Below are 19,474 nucleotides of genomic sequence, written 5' to 3'. Positions count from 1 at the left end.
GGTTCTTTTAGAACCCTCGGATGTAGGCCATCAGGTCGAGGGGATTTGTCAGTTTTTAGTCTCATTAATTTCCCAATTACTTGTTCTCTACTGATATTAATTACTTTAAGTTCCTCACTCTTTAGCCCCTTGGTTCCCCACTATTTTGGTATGCATTTTGCATCTTCTACTGTGAAGACATTAACAAAATATTTGTTTAAAGTCTCTACCATTTCCTTATTCCCCACAAAAATTTCATCCGTCTCAGCCGCTAATTTAAGAACATAAGAAATAGGAACAGGAGTAGGCCATAAGGCCCCTTGAGCCTGCTCTGCCATTCAATAAGATCATGGCTGATCTGATCATGGACTCAGCTCTACTTCCCTGCCCGCTCCCCATAACCCCTTATCGTTTAAGAAACTGTATTTCTGTCTTAAATCTATTCAATGTCCCAACTTCCACAGCTTTCTGAAGCAATGAATTCCACAGATTTACAACCCTCAGGGAAGAAATTTCTCCTCATCTCAGTTTTAAATGGACGGCCCCTTATTCTAAGATCATGCCCTCTAGTTCTAGTCTCCCCCATCAGTGGAAACATCCTCTCTGCATCCACCTTGTCAAGCCCCCTCATAATCTTATACGTTTCGATAAGATCACCTCTCATTCTTTTGAATTCCAATGAGTAGAGGCGCAACCTTCCCTCATAAGTCAACCCCCTCATCTCTGGAATCAACCTAGTGAACCTTCTCTGAACTGCCTCCAAAGCAAGTATATCCTTTTGAAAATATGGGAACCAAAACTGCACGCAGTATTCCAGGTGTGGCCTCACCAATACCCTGTATAACTGTAGCAAGACTTCCCTGCTTTTATACTCCATCCCCTTTGCAATATAGGCCAATATTCCATTGGCCTTCCTGATCACTTGCTGTACCTGCATACTGTCCTTTTGTGTTTCATGCACAAGTATCCGCAGGTCCCGCTGTACTGCAGCACTTTGCAATCTTCCTCCATTTAAATAATAACTTGCCTTTTGATTTTTTCTGCAAAAGTGCATGACCTCACACTTTCCAACATGCCAATTTTTTGTCCACTCACTTAGCCTGTCTATGTCCTTTTGCAGATTTTTTGTGTTCTCCTCACACATTGCTTTTCCTCCCATCTTTGTATCGTCAGCAAAATTGGCTACATTACACTCAGTCCCTTCTTCTTAGTCGTTAATATAGAATGTAAATAGTTGGGGTCCCAGCAATGATCCCAGCGGCACCCCACTAGTTACTGGTTGCCAACCAGAAAATTAACCATTTATCCCGACTCTCCGTTTTCTGTTAGTTAGCCAATCCTCTATCCATTCTAATATATTACCCTCCACCCCGTGAACTTTTATCTTGTGCAGTAATCTTTTATGTGGCATCTTGTCAAATACCTTCTGGAAGTCCAAATACACCACATATACTTGTAGAAGCTCTTAAAATCTGTTTTTATATTTTTTGTTAGTTTATTCTCATTCTATTTTCTTCTTTATCATCAATTTTTTGGTCATCCTTTGCTGGTTTCTAAAGCCCTCCCAATCCTCAGGCCTACTACTATTCATTGCAACATTATAAGCCTCTTCTTTTCATCTATTAATATCCTTAACTTTTTTAGTTAGCCACAGATGGATCACTTTTGCCATGGAGTTTTTATTTCTCAATGAAATGTATATTCATTGAGAATTTTGGAATATTTCTTTCAATGTTTCCCACTGCTTATCTACCGTCATACCTTTTAATCTAATTTCCCAATCTACCTTAGCTAACTCACCCCTTATGCCTATGCAATTGGCTTTATTGAAGTTTACAACTCTCGTTTGCAACTGAAGTATTTAACTCAAACTCAATGTGAAATGTTATCATATTATGATCATTCTTCCCCAGAAGATCCTTTACGATGAGATTACTAATTAACCCGGTCTCATTACACAATACGAGATCTAAAATAGCCTGTTCCCTGGTTGATTCCATGACGTATTGTTCCAGGAAACTGTCTCAAATGCATTCCATTAGCTCGTCCTCCAGACTACCTTTGCCAATTTGATTTATAGAAACATAGAAATTAGGTGCAGGAGTAGGCCATTCGGTCCTTCGAGCCTACACCACCATTCAATATCATGGCTGATCATTTTCAACCTCAGTACCCCCTTCCTGCTTTCTCTCCAAACCCCTTGATCCTTTTGGCCGTAATTGCCATATCTAACTCTCTTTTGAATACATCTAACGAAGTGGCCTCAACAACAGAATTCCACAGGTTAACCACTCTCTGAATGAAGAAGTTTCTCCTCATCTCGGTCCTAAATGGCTTACCCCTTATTCTTAGCTGTGACCCCTGGTTCTGGAACTCCCCAGCAATGGGAACATTCTTCCTGCCTCTAACCTGTCCAATCCCATCAGAATTTTATATGTTTCTATGAGATCCCCTCTCATTCTTTGAAACTCCAGTGGAAACAAGCCCAGTTGATCCAGTCTCTCCTCATATGTCAGTCCAGCTATCCCGGGAATCAGTCTGGTGAACCTTCGCTGCACTCCCTCAATAGCAAGAACGTCCTTCCTCAGATTAGGAGACCAAAACTGAACACAATATTCCAGGTGTGGCCTCACCAAGGTTCTGTACAACTGCAGTAAGACCTCCCTGCTCCTATACTCAAATCCTCCAGCTATGATGGCCAACATGCCACTTGCCTTCTTCACCGCCTGCTGTAGCTGCAAGCCAACCTTCAATGACTGATGTACCATGACACCCAGGTCTCATTGCACCTCCCCTTTTCCTAATCTGTCACATAGAAACATAGAAAATAGGTGCAGGAGTAGGCCATTCGGCCCTTCTAGCCTGCACCACCATTCAATGAGTTCATGGCTGAACATGCAACTTCAGTACCCCATTCCTGCTTTCTCACCATACCCCTTGATCCCCTTAGTAGTAAGGACTACACCTAACTCTTTTTTGAATATATTTAGTGAATTGGCCTCAACAACTTTCTGTGGTAGAGAATTTCACAGGTTCACCACTCTCTGGGTGAAAAAGTTCCTCCTCATCTCGGTCCTAAATGGCTTACCCCTTATCCTTAGACTGTGACCGCTGGTTCTGGACTTCCCCAACATTGGGAACATTCTTCCTGCATCTAACCTGTCTAAACCCATCAGAATTTTAAATGTTTCTATGAGGTCCCCTCTCATTCTTCTGAACGCCAGTGAATACAAGCCCAGTTGATCCAGTCTTTCTTAATATGTCAGTCCCGCCATCCCGGGAATCAGTCTGGTGAACCTTCGCTACACTCCCTCAATAGCAAGAATGTCCTTCCTCAGGTTAGGAGACCAAAACTGTACACAATACTCCAGGTGTGGCCTCACCAATGCCCTGTACAACTGTAGCAACACCTCCCTGCCTCTGTACTCAACTCCCCTCGCTATGAAGGCCATTTGCTTTCTTAACTGCCTGCTGTAACTGCATGCCAACCTTCAATGACTGATGTACCATGACACCCAGATCTCGTTGCACCTCCCCTTTTCCTAATCTGTCACCATTCAGATAATAGTCTGTTTCTCTGTTTTTACCACCAAAGTGGATAACCTCACATTTATCCACATTATACTTCATCTGCCATGCATTTGCCCACTCACCTAACCTATCCAAGTCGCTCTGCAGCCTCACAGCATCCTCCTCGCAGCTCACACTGCCACCTAACTTAGTGTCATCCGCAAATTTGGAGAAACGACATTTAATCCCCTCGTCTAAATCATTAATGTACAGTGTAAACAGCTGGGGCCCCAGCACAGAACCTTGTGGTACCCCACTAGTCACCGCCTGCCATTCTGAAAAGTACCCATTTACTCCTACTCTTTGCTTCCTGTCTGACAACCAGTTCTCAATCCATGTCAGCACACTACCCCCAATCCCATGTGCTTTAACTTTGCACATTAATCTCTTATGTGGGACCGTGTCGAAAGCCTTCTGAAAGTCCAAATATACCACATCAACTGGTTCTCCCTTGTCCACTCTACTGGAAACAGCCTCAAAAAATTCTAGAAGATTTGTCAAGCATGATTTCCCTTTCACAAATCCATGCTGACTTGGACCTATCATGTCACCTCTTTCCAAATGCGCTGCTATTACATCCTTAATAATTGATTCCATCATCTTACCCACTACCGATATCAGGCTTACCGGTCTATAATTCCCTGTTTTCTCTCTCCCTCCTTTTTTAAAAAGTGGGGTTACATTGGCTACCCTCCACTCGATAGGAACTGATCCAGAGTCAATGGAATGTTGGAAAATGACTGTCAATGCATCCGCTATTTCCAAGGCCACCTCCTTAAGTACTCTGGGATGCAGTCCATCAGGCCCTGGGGATTTATCGGCCTTCAATTCCATCAATTTCCCCAACACAATTTCCCGACTAATAAGGATTTCCCTCAGTTCCTCCTCCTTACCAGACCCTCTGACCCCTCTTATATCCGGAAGGTTGTTATGTCCTCCTTAGTGAATACCGAACCAAAGTACTTGTTCAATTGGTCCGCCATTTCTTTGTTCCCCATTATGACTTCCCCTGATTCTGACTGCAGGGGACCTACGTTTGTCTTTACTAACCTTTTACTCTTTACATATCTATAGAAACTTTTGCAATCCGTCTTAATGTTCCCTGCAAGCTTCTTCTCGTACTCCATTTTCCCTGCCCTAATCAAACCCTTTGTCCTCCTCTGCTGAGTTCTAAATTTCTCCCAGTCTCTGGGTTCACTGCTATTTCTGGCCAATTTGTATGCCACTTCCTTGGCTTTAATACTATCCCTGATTTCCCTTGATAGCCACGGTTGATCCACCTTCCCTTTTTTATTTTTACGACAGACAGGAATGTACAATTGTTGTAGTTCATCCATGCGGTCTCTAAATGTCTGCCATTGCACATCCACAGTCAACCCCTTAAGTATCATTCGCCAATCAATCCTAGCTAATTCACGCCTCATACCTTCAAAAGGTACCCTTCTTTAAGTTCTGGACCATGGTCTCGGAATTAACTGTTTCATTCTCCATCCTAATGCAGAATTTCACCATATTATGGTCACTCTTCCCCAAGGGGCCTCGCACAACGGTATTGCTAATTAATCCTCTCTCATTACATAACACCCAGGCTAAGATGGCCTCCCCCCTAGTTGGTTCCTCGACATATTGGTCTAGAAAACCATCCCTTATGCACTCCAGGAAATCCTCCTCCACCGTATTGCTTCCAGTTTGGTTAGCCCAATCTATGTGCATATTAAAGTCACCCATGATAACTGCTGCACCCTTATTGCATGCACCCCTAATTTCCTGTTTGATGCCCTCCCCAACATTACTACTACTGTTTGGAGGTCTGTACACAACACCCACTAACGTTTTTTGCCCTTTGGTGTTCTGCAGTTCTACCCATATAGATTCCACATCATCCAAGCTAATGTCCATTCTAACTATTGCATTAATCTCTTCTTTAACCAGCAATGCTACCCCACCTCCTTTTCCTTTTATTCTATCCTTCCTGAATGTTGAATACCCCTGGATGTTGAGTTCCCAGCCCTGATCATCCTGGAGCCACGTCTCCGTAATCCCAATCACATCATATTTGTTAACATCTATTTGCAGTGTTAATTCATCCACCTTATTACGGATACTCCTTGCATTAAGACACAAAGCCTTCAGGCTTGTTTTTTTAACACCCTTTTTCCTTTTAGAATTTTGCTGTACAGTGGCCCTTTTTGTTTTTTTGTCTTAGGTTTCTCTGCCCTCCACTTTTCCTCATCTCCTTTCTGTCTTATGCTTTTGTCTCCTTTTTGTTTCCCTCTGTCTCCCTGCATTGATTCCCATCCCCCTGCCATATTAGTTTAACTCCTCACCAACAGCACTAGCAAACACTCCCCTGAGGACATTGGTTCCGGTCCTGCCCAGGTGCAGACCATCTGCTTTGTACTGGTCCCACCTCCCCCAGAACCAGTTCCAATGCCCCAGGAATTTGAATCCCTCCCTGCTGCACCACTGCTCAAGCCATGTATTCATCTGTGCTATCCTGCGATTCCTACTCTGACTATCACGTGGCACTGGTAGCAATCCCGAGATTACTACTTTTGAGGTCCTACTTTTTAATTTAGCTCCTAGCTCCTTAAATTCGTTTCGTAGGACCTCATCCCCTTTTTTTACCTATGTCGTTGGTACCAATGTGCACGACGACAACTGGCTGTTCACCCTCCTTTTTTTAGAATGTCCTGCACCCGCTCAGAGACATCCTTGACCCTTGCACCAGGGAGGCAACATACCATCCTGGAGTCTCGGTTGCGGCCGCAGAAACGCCTATCTATTCCCCTACCAATTGAATCCCCTGTCACTATCGCTCTCCCACTCTTTTTCCTCCCCTCCTGTTCAACAGAGCCAGCCACGGTGCCATGAACTCGGCTGCTGCTGCCCTCCCCTGATGAGTCATCCCCCTCAACAGTACTCAAAGCAGTGTATCTGTTTTGCAGGGGGATGACCACAGGGGACCCCTGCACTACCTTCCTTGCACTGCTCTTCCTGCTGGTCTTCCATTCCCTATCTGGCTGTGGACCCTTCACCTGCGGTAAGACCAACTCGCTGCACGTGCTACTCACGTCATTCTCAGCATCGTGGATGCTCCAGAGTGAATCCACCCTCAGCTCCAACTCCGCAACGCAGTCCGTCAGGAGCTGGAGGCGGATACACTTCCCGCACACGTAGTCATCAGGAACACTGGAGTCGTCGCTCAGTTCCCACATGGTGCAGGAGGAGCATATCACGTGACCGAGCTGTCCTGCCATGACTTAACCCTTAGATAGGCAACAACAATGCTAAAGTTTACTCTGTTATAGAAGAGAAGAAAGAAAAACTACTCTCCAATCACTTACCCCCTTGGCTGTGACGTCACCTTTCTGTTTCTTTCTACTTCTTTTTTGCCTTCTCCCTGTAACTGCACAAGTACGCCTCTCGCTGCCGCTGGGCCTTTTATAGGCCTCCGACCCCGGACTAGCGCCTCACCAACTGCCGCCGCCTCTCGCTGCCGCTGGGCCTTTTATAGGCCTTCAACCCCGGACTCGCGCCTCACCAACTCACCATTCAGATAATATTCTGTCTTCCTATTTTTGTCACCAAAGTGGATAACCTCACATTTATCCACATTATACTGCATCTGCCATGCATTTGCCCACTCACCTAACCTATCCAAGTCACCCAGCAGCCTCTTAGCATCCTCCTCACAGTTCACACTGCCACCCAGCTTAATTTGATCTGCAAACTTGGAGATATTATATTCAATTCCTTCATCTAAATCATTGTAAATAGCTGGGGTTCCAGCACTGAACCCTGCAGCACCCCACTGGTCACTGCCTGCCATTCTGAAAAGGACCCATTTATTCCGACTCTCTGCTTCCTGTCTGCCAACCAGTTCTCTATCCACGTTAATACATTACCCCCAATACCATGTGCTTTAATTTTGCACACATATCTCTTGTGTGGGACCTTGTCAAAGGCCTTTTGAAAGTCCAAATACACCACATCCACTGGTTCTCCCTTGTCCACTACTGGTTACATCCTCAAAAAATTCTAGAAGATTTGTCAAGCATGATTTCTCTTTCATAAATCCATGCTGACTTGGACCGATCTTGTCACTGCTTTCCAAATGCTTTGCTATTTAATAATGGATTCCAACATTTTCCCCAACACCAATGTCAGGCTAACCAGTCTATAATTCTGTTTTCTCTCACCCTCCTTTTTTAAAAAAGTGGTGTTACATTAGCTACCCTCCAGTCCATAGGAACTCATCCAGAGTCAATAGAATGTTGGAAAATGATCACCAATGCATCCACTATTTCTCGGGCCACTTCCTTAAATACTCTGGGATGCAGCCCATCAGGCCCTGGGGATTTATCAGCCTTCAATCCCATCAATTTCCCTAACACAATTTCCTGACTAATAAGGATTTCCTTCAGTTCCTCCTTCTCACTAGACCATCGAACTCCTAGTATTTCCGGAAGGTTATTTGTGTCTTCCTTAGTGAAGACAGATCCAAAATATATGTTCAATTGGTCTGCCATTCCATTTCTTTGTTCCCCATTATAAATTATCCAGTCTGTATGAAGATTAAAGGCCCCCATGATTATTGTATTAATGTTATTACAAGCTATTATTTGTTGATTTATATTCTGTACACTAATATAGCTACTGTTTGGAGGGCATATAAACTGCTCCCACCAATGTGTTCTGCCCCTTGTTATTTTTTTAATCTCCATCCATACTGATTTTACTTCCTGATCTTCTGAGCCAAGATCCTTTCTCACTACTGTCCTTATGTCATCCTTTATCAGGGCTACCCCCCCTCCTTTTCCATACATCAGGTACCCTGGAGTATTTGGTCACCTTGCAACCACCTCTCTGTAATGGCCATCAGATCAAAGCCACGTATCTCTATTTGTGCCACTGTGCCTCACACCACATGGAGTTATATTCCTAGTGGTGTGGGGCATATACTCCAGGATGGTTTCATGCTTACAATTCACAAAATCAGACACAAAGATGACTTCATTATACTTTTACATTGCTAAAAGAGCCGAAATCACTTTTTTTTTAAATTACAATATAATTATACCATGATCGTCATCCATCCCCACATATTTATTATTTAACCTTGTCTTGTTGCCCTCCAGAGAGAAGATTGTACCTCCTGAAAACAGAGTTTCATACTGCAGAAAATTCAACCACTGAAGCCAGCTTTCTGCAGCTTCACTTTCCATCATGATCACCCATTCAGCAAGGTGCAGTTTGGAATGCTCCAGCTGACCAAATGTCGGCTTGCTCCGTCCTTTCCCCCCCCCGGGCAGAGCAAGTTGCTGAACACTCCCCCACCCTGCCTGGCCTTTACCTTGTTGAGCTGGGGGTTGCGAGTGATCTCGTAGCCCCGTTTCTTGGTGTGAAGCTGGGTGCCGGGGCCTCGGCCGCCGCTGCTCGCTCTCGCCGTGTTGCGTACCGCGCTGCCGCAATCGCTCCGGGCTTCAGCCCCTGTCACCGGGGTAAAGAGCGGGCTGCTGACCATCCTCGGCCCGCCGAAAACCCGCTTAGAAAACGCCAGCGCGCTCAGGTTCCTCGCCGTATTCATCTGCAATAAAGCAACCACAGAGCCGGGTCAGAAAGGTTGGGAGTGGGGGCAAAGCCCGGCACACTCACTCACTCACTCACTCACCTTCCTACCTCAGTGATCCCGAGCGGCTACACAGTGTGAGTAAAAAAGCTGGCGATCACTAGGATGTGTGATTGACAGCGCGCACTTATTGATGATCCCCGCAGCTCAAAGGTTCAGTCTTTGTTGGCCTGGGGCTTGCATGAATTTCCCCGGCTGTGTGGAGCCAGTCAACTTGCTGCTTCTCCAACTGGCCCTCTCCCCCTGTCACATGGCACTGCTGAGCTCCGCGTCTCTCTCGAAGAGTTCTCCCGTCTTCGGGGAGGCCTGGAGACTCCACTTTCAAAACGGCATGTTTTTTTTGACATTCTGATTCATATTATGCCTTTTCATGAAGACGAGTGTGAGCAACTTTTTTTTTCTCCATATGGGGACAAGAGCCTGTAAATGTTGTAAGGTTCCATTTCAATTTAAATGATTTCCTGGTGTTGGGTGACTACAAACAAATGAAGAGAAGTTTGCCAAACCTGGGCTCCATTTCTTTAGGCATTGACGCTTCATCAGCTTCCATCAGTATTCTGTGAGGCACTACATTACTTCAATCTCTATCTTATCTGTTCAGGTTTTACCCTGAATCTCCACCAACAAAAGGTTAAATGACAGAGAGGGATGGAAGCAGACCCTCACAATATATCACCTGTGACAGAATGTGCAAGGGCTAGCTCAAAATAGTCCACTAAGCGTACTACACCTAAGGTGTTTCACTGATACAATGGCCTCGATATTAACCTTCCTCCCACAATGGGTAGGAGAAGGTCAGAGAGTTGAAAACATTTTAAACCAGGTAACATGTCCCCAACCTGCCGCGAACGCGCCGCTGCCACCATTTTCACGGTGGTGGGTTTTGTGATTTGCAAGTGTCCTGCCGTGGAGAGGTGGCACACTTAATTAACATTTAAATCATGCTCCCACCATGCAATTGTGAGCCTGATTTAAATTTAACAGTTGCCGCACAGGTTTCCCAGGGCTCGGGAAACTCGGCAGTAAAAGGGAGGCGGGAGCTGTCGACTCAAGAAGTTTAGTGCTGTCGTGGAGTATTACAAAGATACTCAACACAAGTCTGTTTTGGAGAAAAGAATTGTTTATTATAAAGTACTCGATCAAGGGAGAGACAGCTTCTTACATGAGTTCAGTACTTGGTGACCCAAACCAGCCGTTCTCCTCCAACAATTGTCGGGTTACTGGTTTTATACAGTCAAAATACATACAAAATCATGAAACTACGCACAGAAGTGTTCCATTGGTTGTTTGCCACAAGTCCTCGCCCACCTACTGTGATTATATTGGTCCATACACTTTCAATGATTCCATTGGTTCATACAATTCTAATGATTTCATTGGTACATATAGTTACAGCGAGTTTATCCGGGGCGGCCCTTATCAAATGAGTTACGTGTGATGTGGAGTATGACAAAGACATTCAACACAGGCCTGTTGTGGAGAAAATAATTGTTTAATTGCTTGACCAAGGGAGACACGGTCTACACCAGGTCTTTAACTGGATGCCTTCCCAACCGTTTTTGTCAAACAATTTAGGAGCTGCTCTTTTATACAGAATTTTTTGCAAAGTCATCATTTACATTATCATTGGTCAGTCTTTCTACCGCGTGACAATTTTTTTTCGCTTTGTTACAGATTGTTTAATTTCAACTTTGTTAATTGTTTCACATCCTCCTTGGGTATGAACATACGTATCCTGCATCCTGCCTCCTGCCACTAACAGGATTTTATTTCTAAGTTCTGAATACAACAGGAAGCCACTTCCTAGGCCTACAACCTTAGCTCTGAATAACAGGAACTGTACCATTGTCCTACAGTTGCACCTGCTAATTAAGCCACATCAGCAAATTGTGTTTTTGCCTTCCTAATCGAAAACATGTTTAACTCTTTAATTCTCGCTTCACGTGCTACATCATTTCTGTGAATTCCTTTCCCAGGCTCATTGCCGGTGTGCTGGTTGTCCTTGACTAGGTTTGATAAATAGAGCTGGATGTCTCAAAGAGACTTTGTCTCCTGTCATCTCGTATAACCCGAGGTGGCCCCTGTCATTTGTTATTTTATGAGCACTGTCTTCATCAGTGGCCATTTGTCTTGGTATAGCGGTTCAGGGGTTATTAGGAGTTGACCTCAGCCCCAACTCCTAATAACCCCTGTTCTTTGTTTTAGTTCTGATAGCAGCAAAATACATTCTGTTCTTAGATTAATGAGTTCAATAAGGCGTGAACAGTTGGTTACTGGAATGCAGGGCTCAGCTATTCCACCATGAACACATGTATGTCTTTTCTTTCAGCCTTTCTTGCCTAAGATTTTAACTTTACTAAATTAATTTTCCCCCTGATTAATTTGTTCTACTACGTGCCTTTTGCAGCACTCCTTGTGGGATAGGAGGAGCAGGAGTGCTTTCCCCGGCCCCTCAAGGAAGCCTTCTGCCTCCCCTTTGCTGATTGCGGCTTCTCTCTTTCCCCCCCCCCCCCCGCAATCATGGCCCACTTACCACCCTCATTAAGCACCAGTGTCCATTTCATGCCGCGCTCGCTACCAACATTACCCCCCCCCCTTCTAACCCCTGAACCGATCGCCAACCCTGTCCCCTTCCCAATTGCCAGGGACCATCCCCAAGGTTTATTAGGTTCACTGTTGGCTAATATATTGATCTCTGTTATCCCCTTCTAGACTCTTGAGGCCAAATAATTAAGCAGCTGTTTTCTGACTTTGCAGTCTATGACTTCATCTTGCTTGCCAGAAACACATATTGGAAATATGAGTGCACACAACCATTTCAATTAATGGTTGGAAAATGATGTGCAGTACACGCCTGAATTTCTGATATGCAGTCCAGGAAGGCAAGGCGTACTGCTAAGATTTCAAAGTTTGAAAATTCTTCGTTTAGACATAGCCTTTTTGGCTGTTTAAAAATTTTTAATAGCTCTGGTCCTCCCTGGTGGTCCTCCTGATCTCGAAGTTGTTTGCTATTGTTTCATTACTTCTCTTAACATTGTTAATTCTTTTTGAACCCCTTGCCAAGTTCTTCTCTAGGTCAAGATTGTGTTCTGTTGCCTTATTATTTTTTCTTGGGCCTGCGTCCCAGAATGTGGAGTGGAATAGGGTCCATCCCATGCTTAAGATTGCAGTATTCCTCAACAGTATTTTATTTATTATGACGTACATATCTACCTCAATAAGATGCATCTTTCTTGTATTCTGCACCATTAAGTTGCAATATTCCAACTAATATATTCCAGCAAGCTCATATCGGGTTCAATTTTCCCCAATGCCGTTTTTTGACATATTGCAAGTGTTACGCCTGTTTTTTTGGCCCCGACTACTCCAAAAAAATAACTTGCAAGTTTCCCAGTTCTATTTTTTGAAATTGGCGCCGCGCAGCCTGCCTTTTAGCTTTGGGGGGGTGGAGCCTAATATCTGCACCAAAAAAACGATGACCCACTTCTGCGCATGCGTAAAAAAAAATTGACTTTTTTGACGTGACTGCTATGGGCGCAGTACAGCTCCCGGTCTGCATTCGGCCATTTTTAAAGAGCCAGTTGTGTGTGAGAACTTTAATTCTCAGTGGAAAAATCAGATCTGCAATACAATATGCAACATGGCTCAAGGACCAAGAATTTCTCACAGGACGATGTGGAGGCACTAGTTACTGTAATTGAGGCCAGATGAACACCAGCTGAGGTCACATAAAAGTTTCACCAAAAGAAATGAAGAAATGCTGGAACCAACTTGCAGAAGATTACTGTGCAATGCTGACCATCCCGAAGTCTGCAGGCCAGTGCAAAAAGAAGTGGCAGGACCTTGGTCAAGTAGTTAGTGCAAGTAATATTTTCATTTATTCACTGGAATTGTAATTGTAAATGTGACCATATGTATAAGTCCCAGCCAGCAGAAAGACACCCTCGCTAAAAAGTTATATTTTCATCTGTGCAGAGGAAGGTGGCACACAACAAAAGGGAAAGAACTCGAACAGGAGGAGGCCCGGCAAATCTGCACCCACTGACACCCTTGGAAGACAGGGTCGCTGCTTTGATTGGTCCTGCCTGGAGAAAAGCAACCACCACTGCACAAGCTGGGCCCACACTCGAGGGAGGGGGTAAGTCCTGCAAATTCCCCAGTCTGGCTTTGCTAAATGTTAAGTACTGTGCGGGCTAGCCATGCTTCGGTTCATGGGGATGTCTCCTACAGCTACGCTTCCGTTGATGAAATGTGCTATCATTCACCGTGGTCCTTCAAATCAGCCTGCTGTCTGTGCTGTGTGAGCCTACTCATGTCACCCTGCCCCCTCCTCTGCTGTGAATCATTTGTTATATTTTGCAGAACTTGAGGCCAATCCTGACGAGGCTGAAGCTGATGCAGAATAAGATTCAGACACGGATGAGCCTGAAGTGGAGAACATCTTCCAATCCCACCTTCCAGACCAAGAGCATGGGGGTGAGGGGAAGTGGGCGGGGCAGGGGGAGGGGATGGATAATGCCCTCACTGTTGTACTCACTCTGGAAGTGGTGCAGGTGCTGTCCATTGAGATGCCAGCCCTTTTCCTGAGTGGTACGAGTGATGGGACATTCCATGGTTTCTCAGCGTCCAAGGCTGGGGATTCCAGTGGGGTGCAGCGAGAGACACCCAGAGACCCACCGCACAAGGCTGTGGGTCCCAGTGGGATGCAGCGAGGCACACCCAGGGTGCGGAGGGGAAGGAGAGCTCGACTGCACTCTCCTGAGGTGCAGGATCTAACAGATGTGGTTCAGATGATGGCAATGAGTGTGGAGAGCATTGACCTTACGCAATCACTCCTGGACACCATCAGTAGGGTGGGGGATGAGGTATCGGGACTGTCGGGAGTAGTAACAACACTCTCACGAGAAATGGGGACACTGTCCGGGCACATGAGGGAAGGTATGCCTCAGGCAGCTGATACAATGTTGATGAACATGAGGGAGGAAATGTTGCAAATAATTGATACACGGTCGGTAAACATGAGGGAGGGAATGTTGCAGGTAGTTGAAATACTGCCAGGGCACCTAAGGGAGGGAATGTCAGAGTTAGCTGCTGCAATAAGGGAACATGCCTGGACCCCGCAGCCATTGACAGAATCAACTGCCACTCCCATACCAATCCCAAGACCAGCCTCTGAAGAGACCCAAGCCGGGCCTTCCACATTACCGCCTGCTCACACCCCCCATCAAGAAATGCGCATTACCCGAGCTGCTCGAATGAATAAGCTTGGTATCAAACTGAGAAACGCTGTGCCTGCAGGCAGGGGTGGAGTCAACAAGACCAAGCGCAGCGGGCGGTCTTAGAGTAAGGTGGAGGAGAGATGGGTGCAGCCTTTCTTTGCTGCTGTTGTTGTTGATGTTTATATATACCCAGTGTGCTGGGCCAGTGTTTGTCCCTCAACGGGCATCACTGGGGCGGATGGATTGCTTGTTGTCACGTTGCTGTTTGTGGGAGCTTGGTGTGCGCAGGATGGTAGCTGTTTGCTGCATTGCAGCAGTGAATACACTTCATAGGTACTGTGGGGAGCTTTGGGACATCCTGGGGTCGTGGCGGCTCTGTATAAATGCAAGTCTTTTTATAAAGACATAATTAAAACCTACCTCTTTGACCAAGCTGTTGGTCATCTGTCCTATATCTTCTTGTGTGGTTTGGTGTCAAACTTTGTCTGATTATGCTTCATGGCGGAGGTCCGGTGAATGTTTGGTTCGGAGGTGCAGCGGGAGATCGTGGCAGAGGTACGGTGAGTCTTTTGGCGGAGGAGCGGTGAGAGATCATGGCGCAGGTGCAGCGAATGTTTGTGTCGGAGGAACGGCGGGAGATCGTGGCGGAGGTGCGGCAAATGAGGGTACTGGGTCCAGAAGAGCCGAGGGCCCAGGGACAGCAAGGACCAGCCCACACTGCGATATATGTGCGTACTAGGTCCATGCAACAGAGTAGGTCTCCAGTCGTCCTGTTTAACCCTTGCCACTGGATAAAGGCCTAGCTCTGTCAAGCCCGTGTGGTGGTTGATGTGCAACGGTCACCACGCGTATTTCAGGAGGCTTCACAGGTTGGAGAGGCACTCTGGAGACCTGCAATAAAAGACTAAGGTCACACTTTAATTTGAGCTCACAGTATCTGACTCTTTTTCATACAAACAACTGGCAACGAGATACAGATAGCGAACTCAAAGATGCAGAGCACAGTGGACATCCTGGAAAAATTTTCAGAGGGAAATGATTGGGAAACTTTTGTGGAGCGACTCGACCAATACTTTGTGGCCAACGAGCTAGATGGGGAAGAGAGCGCTGCCAAACGAAGGGCGATCCTCCTCACCGTCTGTGGGGCACCAAAGTATGGCCTCATGAAGAATCTGCTCACTCCAGCGAAACCCAAGGAGAAATCGTACGACGATTTGTGCACAATGGTCCGAGACCATTTGAACCCGAAGGAAAGCGTTCTGATGGCGAAGTACCGGTTCTACACCTACAAAAGGTATGAAGACCAGGAAGTGACATAGAAACATAGAAACATAGAAAATAGGTGCAGGAGTAGGCCATTCGGCCCTTCTAGCCTGCACCGCCATTCAATGAGTTCATGGCTGAACATGCAACTTCAGTACCCCATTCCTGCTTTCTCACCATACCCCTTGATTCCCCTAGTAGTAAGGACTTCATCTAACTCCTTTTTGAATATATTTAGTGAATTGGCCTCAACAACTTTCTGTGGTAGAGAATTCCACAGGTTCACCACTCTCTGGGTGAAGAAATTCCTCCTCATCTCGGTCCTAAATGGCTTCCCCCTTATCCTTAGACTGTGACCCCTGGTTCTGGACTTCCCCAACATTGGGAACATTCTTCCTGCATCTAACCTGTCGAACCCCGTCAGAATTTTAAACGTTTCTATGAGGTCCCCTCTCATTCTTCTGAACTCCAGTGAATACAAGCCCAGTTGATCCAGTCTTTCTTGATATGTCAGTCCCGCCATCCCGGGAATCAGTCTGGTGAACCTTCGCTGCACTCCCTCAATAGCAAGAATGTCCTTCCTCAGGTTAGGAGACCAAAACTGTACACAATACTCCAGGTGTGGCCTCACCACGGCCCTGTACAATTGTAGCAACACCTCCCTGCCCCTGTACTCAAATCCCCTCGCTATGAAGGCCAACATGCCATTTGCTTTCTTAACCGCCTGCTGTACCTGCATGCCAACCTTCAATGACTGATGTACCATGACACCCAGGTCTCGCTGCACCTCCCCTTTTCCTAATCTGTCACCATTCAGATAATAGTCTGTCTCTCTGTTTTTACCACCAAAGTGGATAACCTCACATTTATCCACATTATACTTCATCTGCCATGCATTTGCCCACTCACCTAACCTATCCAAGTCACTCTGCAGCCTCATAGCATCCTCCTCGCAGCTCACACTGCCACCCAACTTAGTGTCATCCGCAAATTTGGAGATACTACATTTAATCCCCTCGTCTAAATCATTAATGTACAGTGTAAACAGCTGGGGCCCCAGCACAGAACCTTGCGGTACCCCACTAGTCACTGCCTGCCATTCTGAAAAGTCCCCATTTACTCCTACTCTTTGCTTCCTGTCTGACAACCAGTTCTCAATCCATGTCAGCAATGGGACACCTCCAACGAGTGAGCAGGCGAGCTGCTACGCCTGTTAAACCTGCAAACCACCATGTTGCAGAGGAAGACAGATCCACGGAGGATCACGACGAATTATGTTACCGAGCTAAGACGCCTTGCAGGACATTGCGAATTTGGAGCACATACTCAGAGACTTTTTCGTACTTGGAACTGGCCACGAAACCATACTTCGCAAACTTTTGACTGTAGAGACCCCAACCTTGAGTAAGGCCATAGCGATAGCCCAGGCATTCATTGCCACCAGTGACAATACGAAGCAAATCTCTCAGTACACAAGTACTGCTACAAGTACTGTGAACAAAGTGATGTTGTTTTTGAATCGTAACGTACAGGGCAGGTCACACATACCTGCAGCTACACGTCTGCAGATGACTCAGAGTCAACCATCAAGGGTGATGAATGCAAGGCCATTAAAACCTTGTTGGCGCTGTGGGGGTGATCATCGTTTCCATTCATGCTGATTCAAAGGGTACGTTTGCAAGGGCTGTGGTATAATGGGACACCTCCAACGAGTGTGCAGGTGAGCTGCTACGCCTGTTAAACCTGCAAACCACCATGTTGCAGAGGAAGACAGATCCACGGAGGATCACGACGAACCAGAGCCTCAGATAGAGGAGGCAGAGGTACATGGGGTGCACACATTCACCATGAATTGTCCCCCGATAATGCTGAATGCTGAACTAAATGGACTCCCAGTGTCAATGGAGCTGGACACGGGCGCGAGCCAGTCCATCATGGGCAAAAAGACTTTCGAAAGGTTGTGGTGCAACAAGGCCTCAAGGCCAGTCTTAACTCCAGTTCACACGAAACTAAGAACTTACACGAAAGAACTGATTCCCATAATCGGCAGTGCTACCGTAAAGGTCTCCTACGATGGAGTGGGGTGCACAAGCTACCACTCTGGGTGGTACCGGCGATGGTCCCACGCTGCTTGGCAGGAGCTGGCTGGGAAAGATACGCTGGAACTGGGATGACATCCGAGCGCTATCGCCCGCTGACAACACTTTGTGTGCCCAGGTCTTTAAAACAAATTTCCTTCGCTGTTCGAACCAGGCATCGGGAAATTTCAAGGAGCAAAAGTGCAGATGCACCTAATTCCGGGGGCGCGACCCATCCATCACAAGGCGAGAGCGGTACCGTACATGATGAGAGAAAGGGTTGAGATCGAGCTAGACCGGCTGCAAAGAGAGGGCATCATTTCACCGATCGAGTTCAGCGAGTGGGCCAGTCCTATTGTCCTCTTTGCAACGCTAGCGGGAGGAAAGACGTTCACGAAGCTGGATCTGACTTCAGCCTACATGACGCAGGAACTAGAGGAATCATCGAAGGCCCTCACCTGCATCAACATGCACAAGGGTCTTTTTGTTTATAACAGATGCCCGTTTGGAATCCGATCAGCGTCGGCGATATTCCAGAGAAACATGGAAAGTTTACAGAAGTCGGTCCCGTACACCGTGGTCTTCCAGGATGACATCTTGGTCACAGGTCGAAACACAGTCGAGCACCTGCAGAACCTGGAGGAGGTTCTTAGTCGATTCAACCACGTGGGGCTCAGGTTAAAACGCTCGAAGTGCGTTTTCCTGGCGCCTGAAGTGGAGTTCTTGGGAAGGAGGATTGCGGCGGACAGCATCAGGCCCACCAACGCGAAGACGGAGGCAATCGAGATCGCACAGAGGCCACAGAACGTGACGGAGCTGCGGTCTTTTCTGGGACTCTTGAACTACTTTGGTAACTTCTTACCGGGTCTCAGCACACTGCTAGAACCATTACATGTTTTACTATGAAAAGAAGACGAATGGGTTTGGGGCAAAAGCCAAGAAAATGCCTTTGTAAAAGCGAGAAAATTGTTATGCTCAAACATATTTCTTGTGTTGTATGATCCATGTAAGCGTTTGGTACTAGCATGTGATGCGTCGTCATATGGCGTCGGGTGTGTATTGCAACAAGCTAATGATTTCGGGAAACTGCAACCAGTTGCTTATGCATCCAGGAGTCTGTCTAAGGCTGAGAGAGCCTACAGCATGATTGAAAAAGAAGCGTTAGCGTGTGTCTATGGGGTAAAGAAAATGCATCAATACCTGTTTGGGCTAAAATTCGAATTGGAAACTGACCAAAAGTCACTTGTATCCCTGTTTTCCGAGAGTAACGGGATAAATACCAACACATTGGCCCGCATCCAGAGATGGGCACTCACATTGTCCGCATACAACTATGCCATCCACCACAGGTCAGGCACAGAAAACTGCGGCGATGCTCTCAGTAGGCTGTCATTGCCCAGCACGGGGGTGGAAATGGCGCAGCCCGCAGATCTAGCCATGGTTATGGAAGCATTTGAGAGTGAGCAATCACCCATCATTGCCTGGCAGATCCAAAACCTGGACAAGCCAGGACCCCTTATTATCTCTAGTCAAAAGCTGTGTGCTTCACGGGAGCTGGTCCAGTGTCCCAGTGGAAATGCATGAAAGATAAAGCCGTTCCAGCGGCGCAAAGATGAAATATCTATACAGGCAGACTGCCTTCTGTTGGGCAATCGAGTAGTGGTCCCCAAGAAGGGCAGAGACACCTTCATCAATGATCTTTATAGTACCCACCCAGGCATCGTAATGATGAA

The 19,474-nt window shown here is 46.3% G+C and overlaps 1 protein-coding gene across 2 annotated transcripts in view; it reads right to left on the bottom strand.

Annotated features, from left to right (window-relative positions):
* Positions 1-9,421, bottom strand: part of LOC139275066 (NADP-dependent malic enzyme-like) — a 279,205-nt gene extending 269,784 nt beyond the window's left edge. The window contains exons 1-2 of one of the 2 annotated variants that reach the window (XM_070892011.1): positions 9,224-9,421; positions 8,906-9,139 (exon numbers count right to left, since the gene is read on the bottom strand). In XM_070892011.1, the coding sequence (XP_070748112.1) occupies positions 8,906-9,139 (234 nt within the window). In that variant the 5' untranslated portion in view covers positions 9,224-9,421. The remainder of the gene's footprint in view (positions 1-8,905; positions 9,140-9,223) is intronic. The other variant, XM_070892010.1, reaches the window with a different exon arrangement.
* Positions 9,422-19,474: the final 10,053 nt, after the last annotated feature.

Source organism: Pristiophorus japonicus, chromosome 10 (genome assembly GCF_044704955.1).
Source record: "Pristiophorus japonicus isolate sPriJap1 chromosome 10, sPriJap1.hap1, whole genome shotgun sequence".
NCBI lineage: Eukaryota > Metazoa > Chordata > Chondrichthyes > Pristiophoridae > Pristiophorus > Pristiophorus japonicus.
The sequence above is the reverse complement of the archived record's forward strand: the minus strand, read 5'-3'. Positions and strand labels throughout refer to the sequence as shown.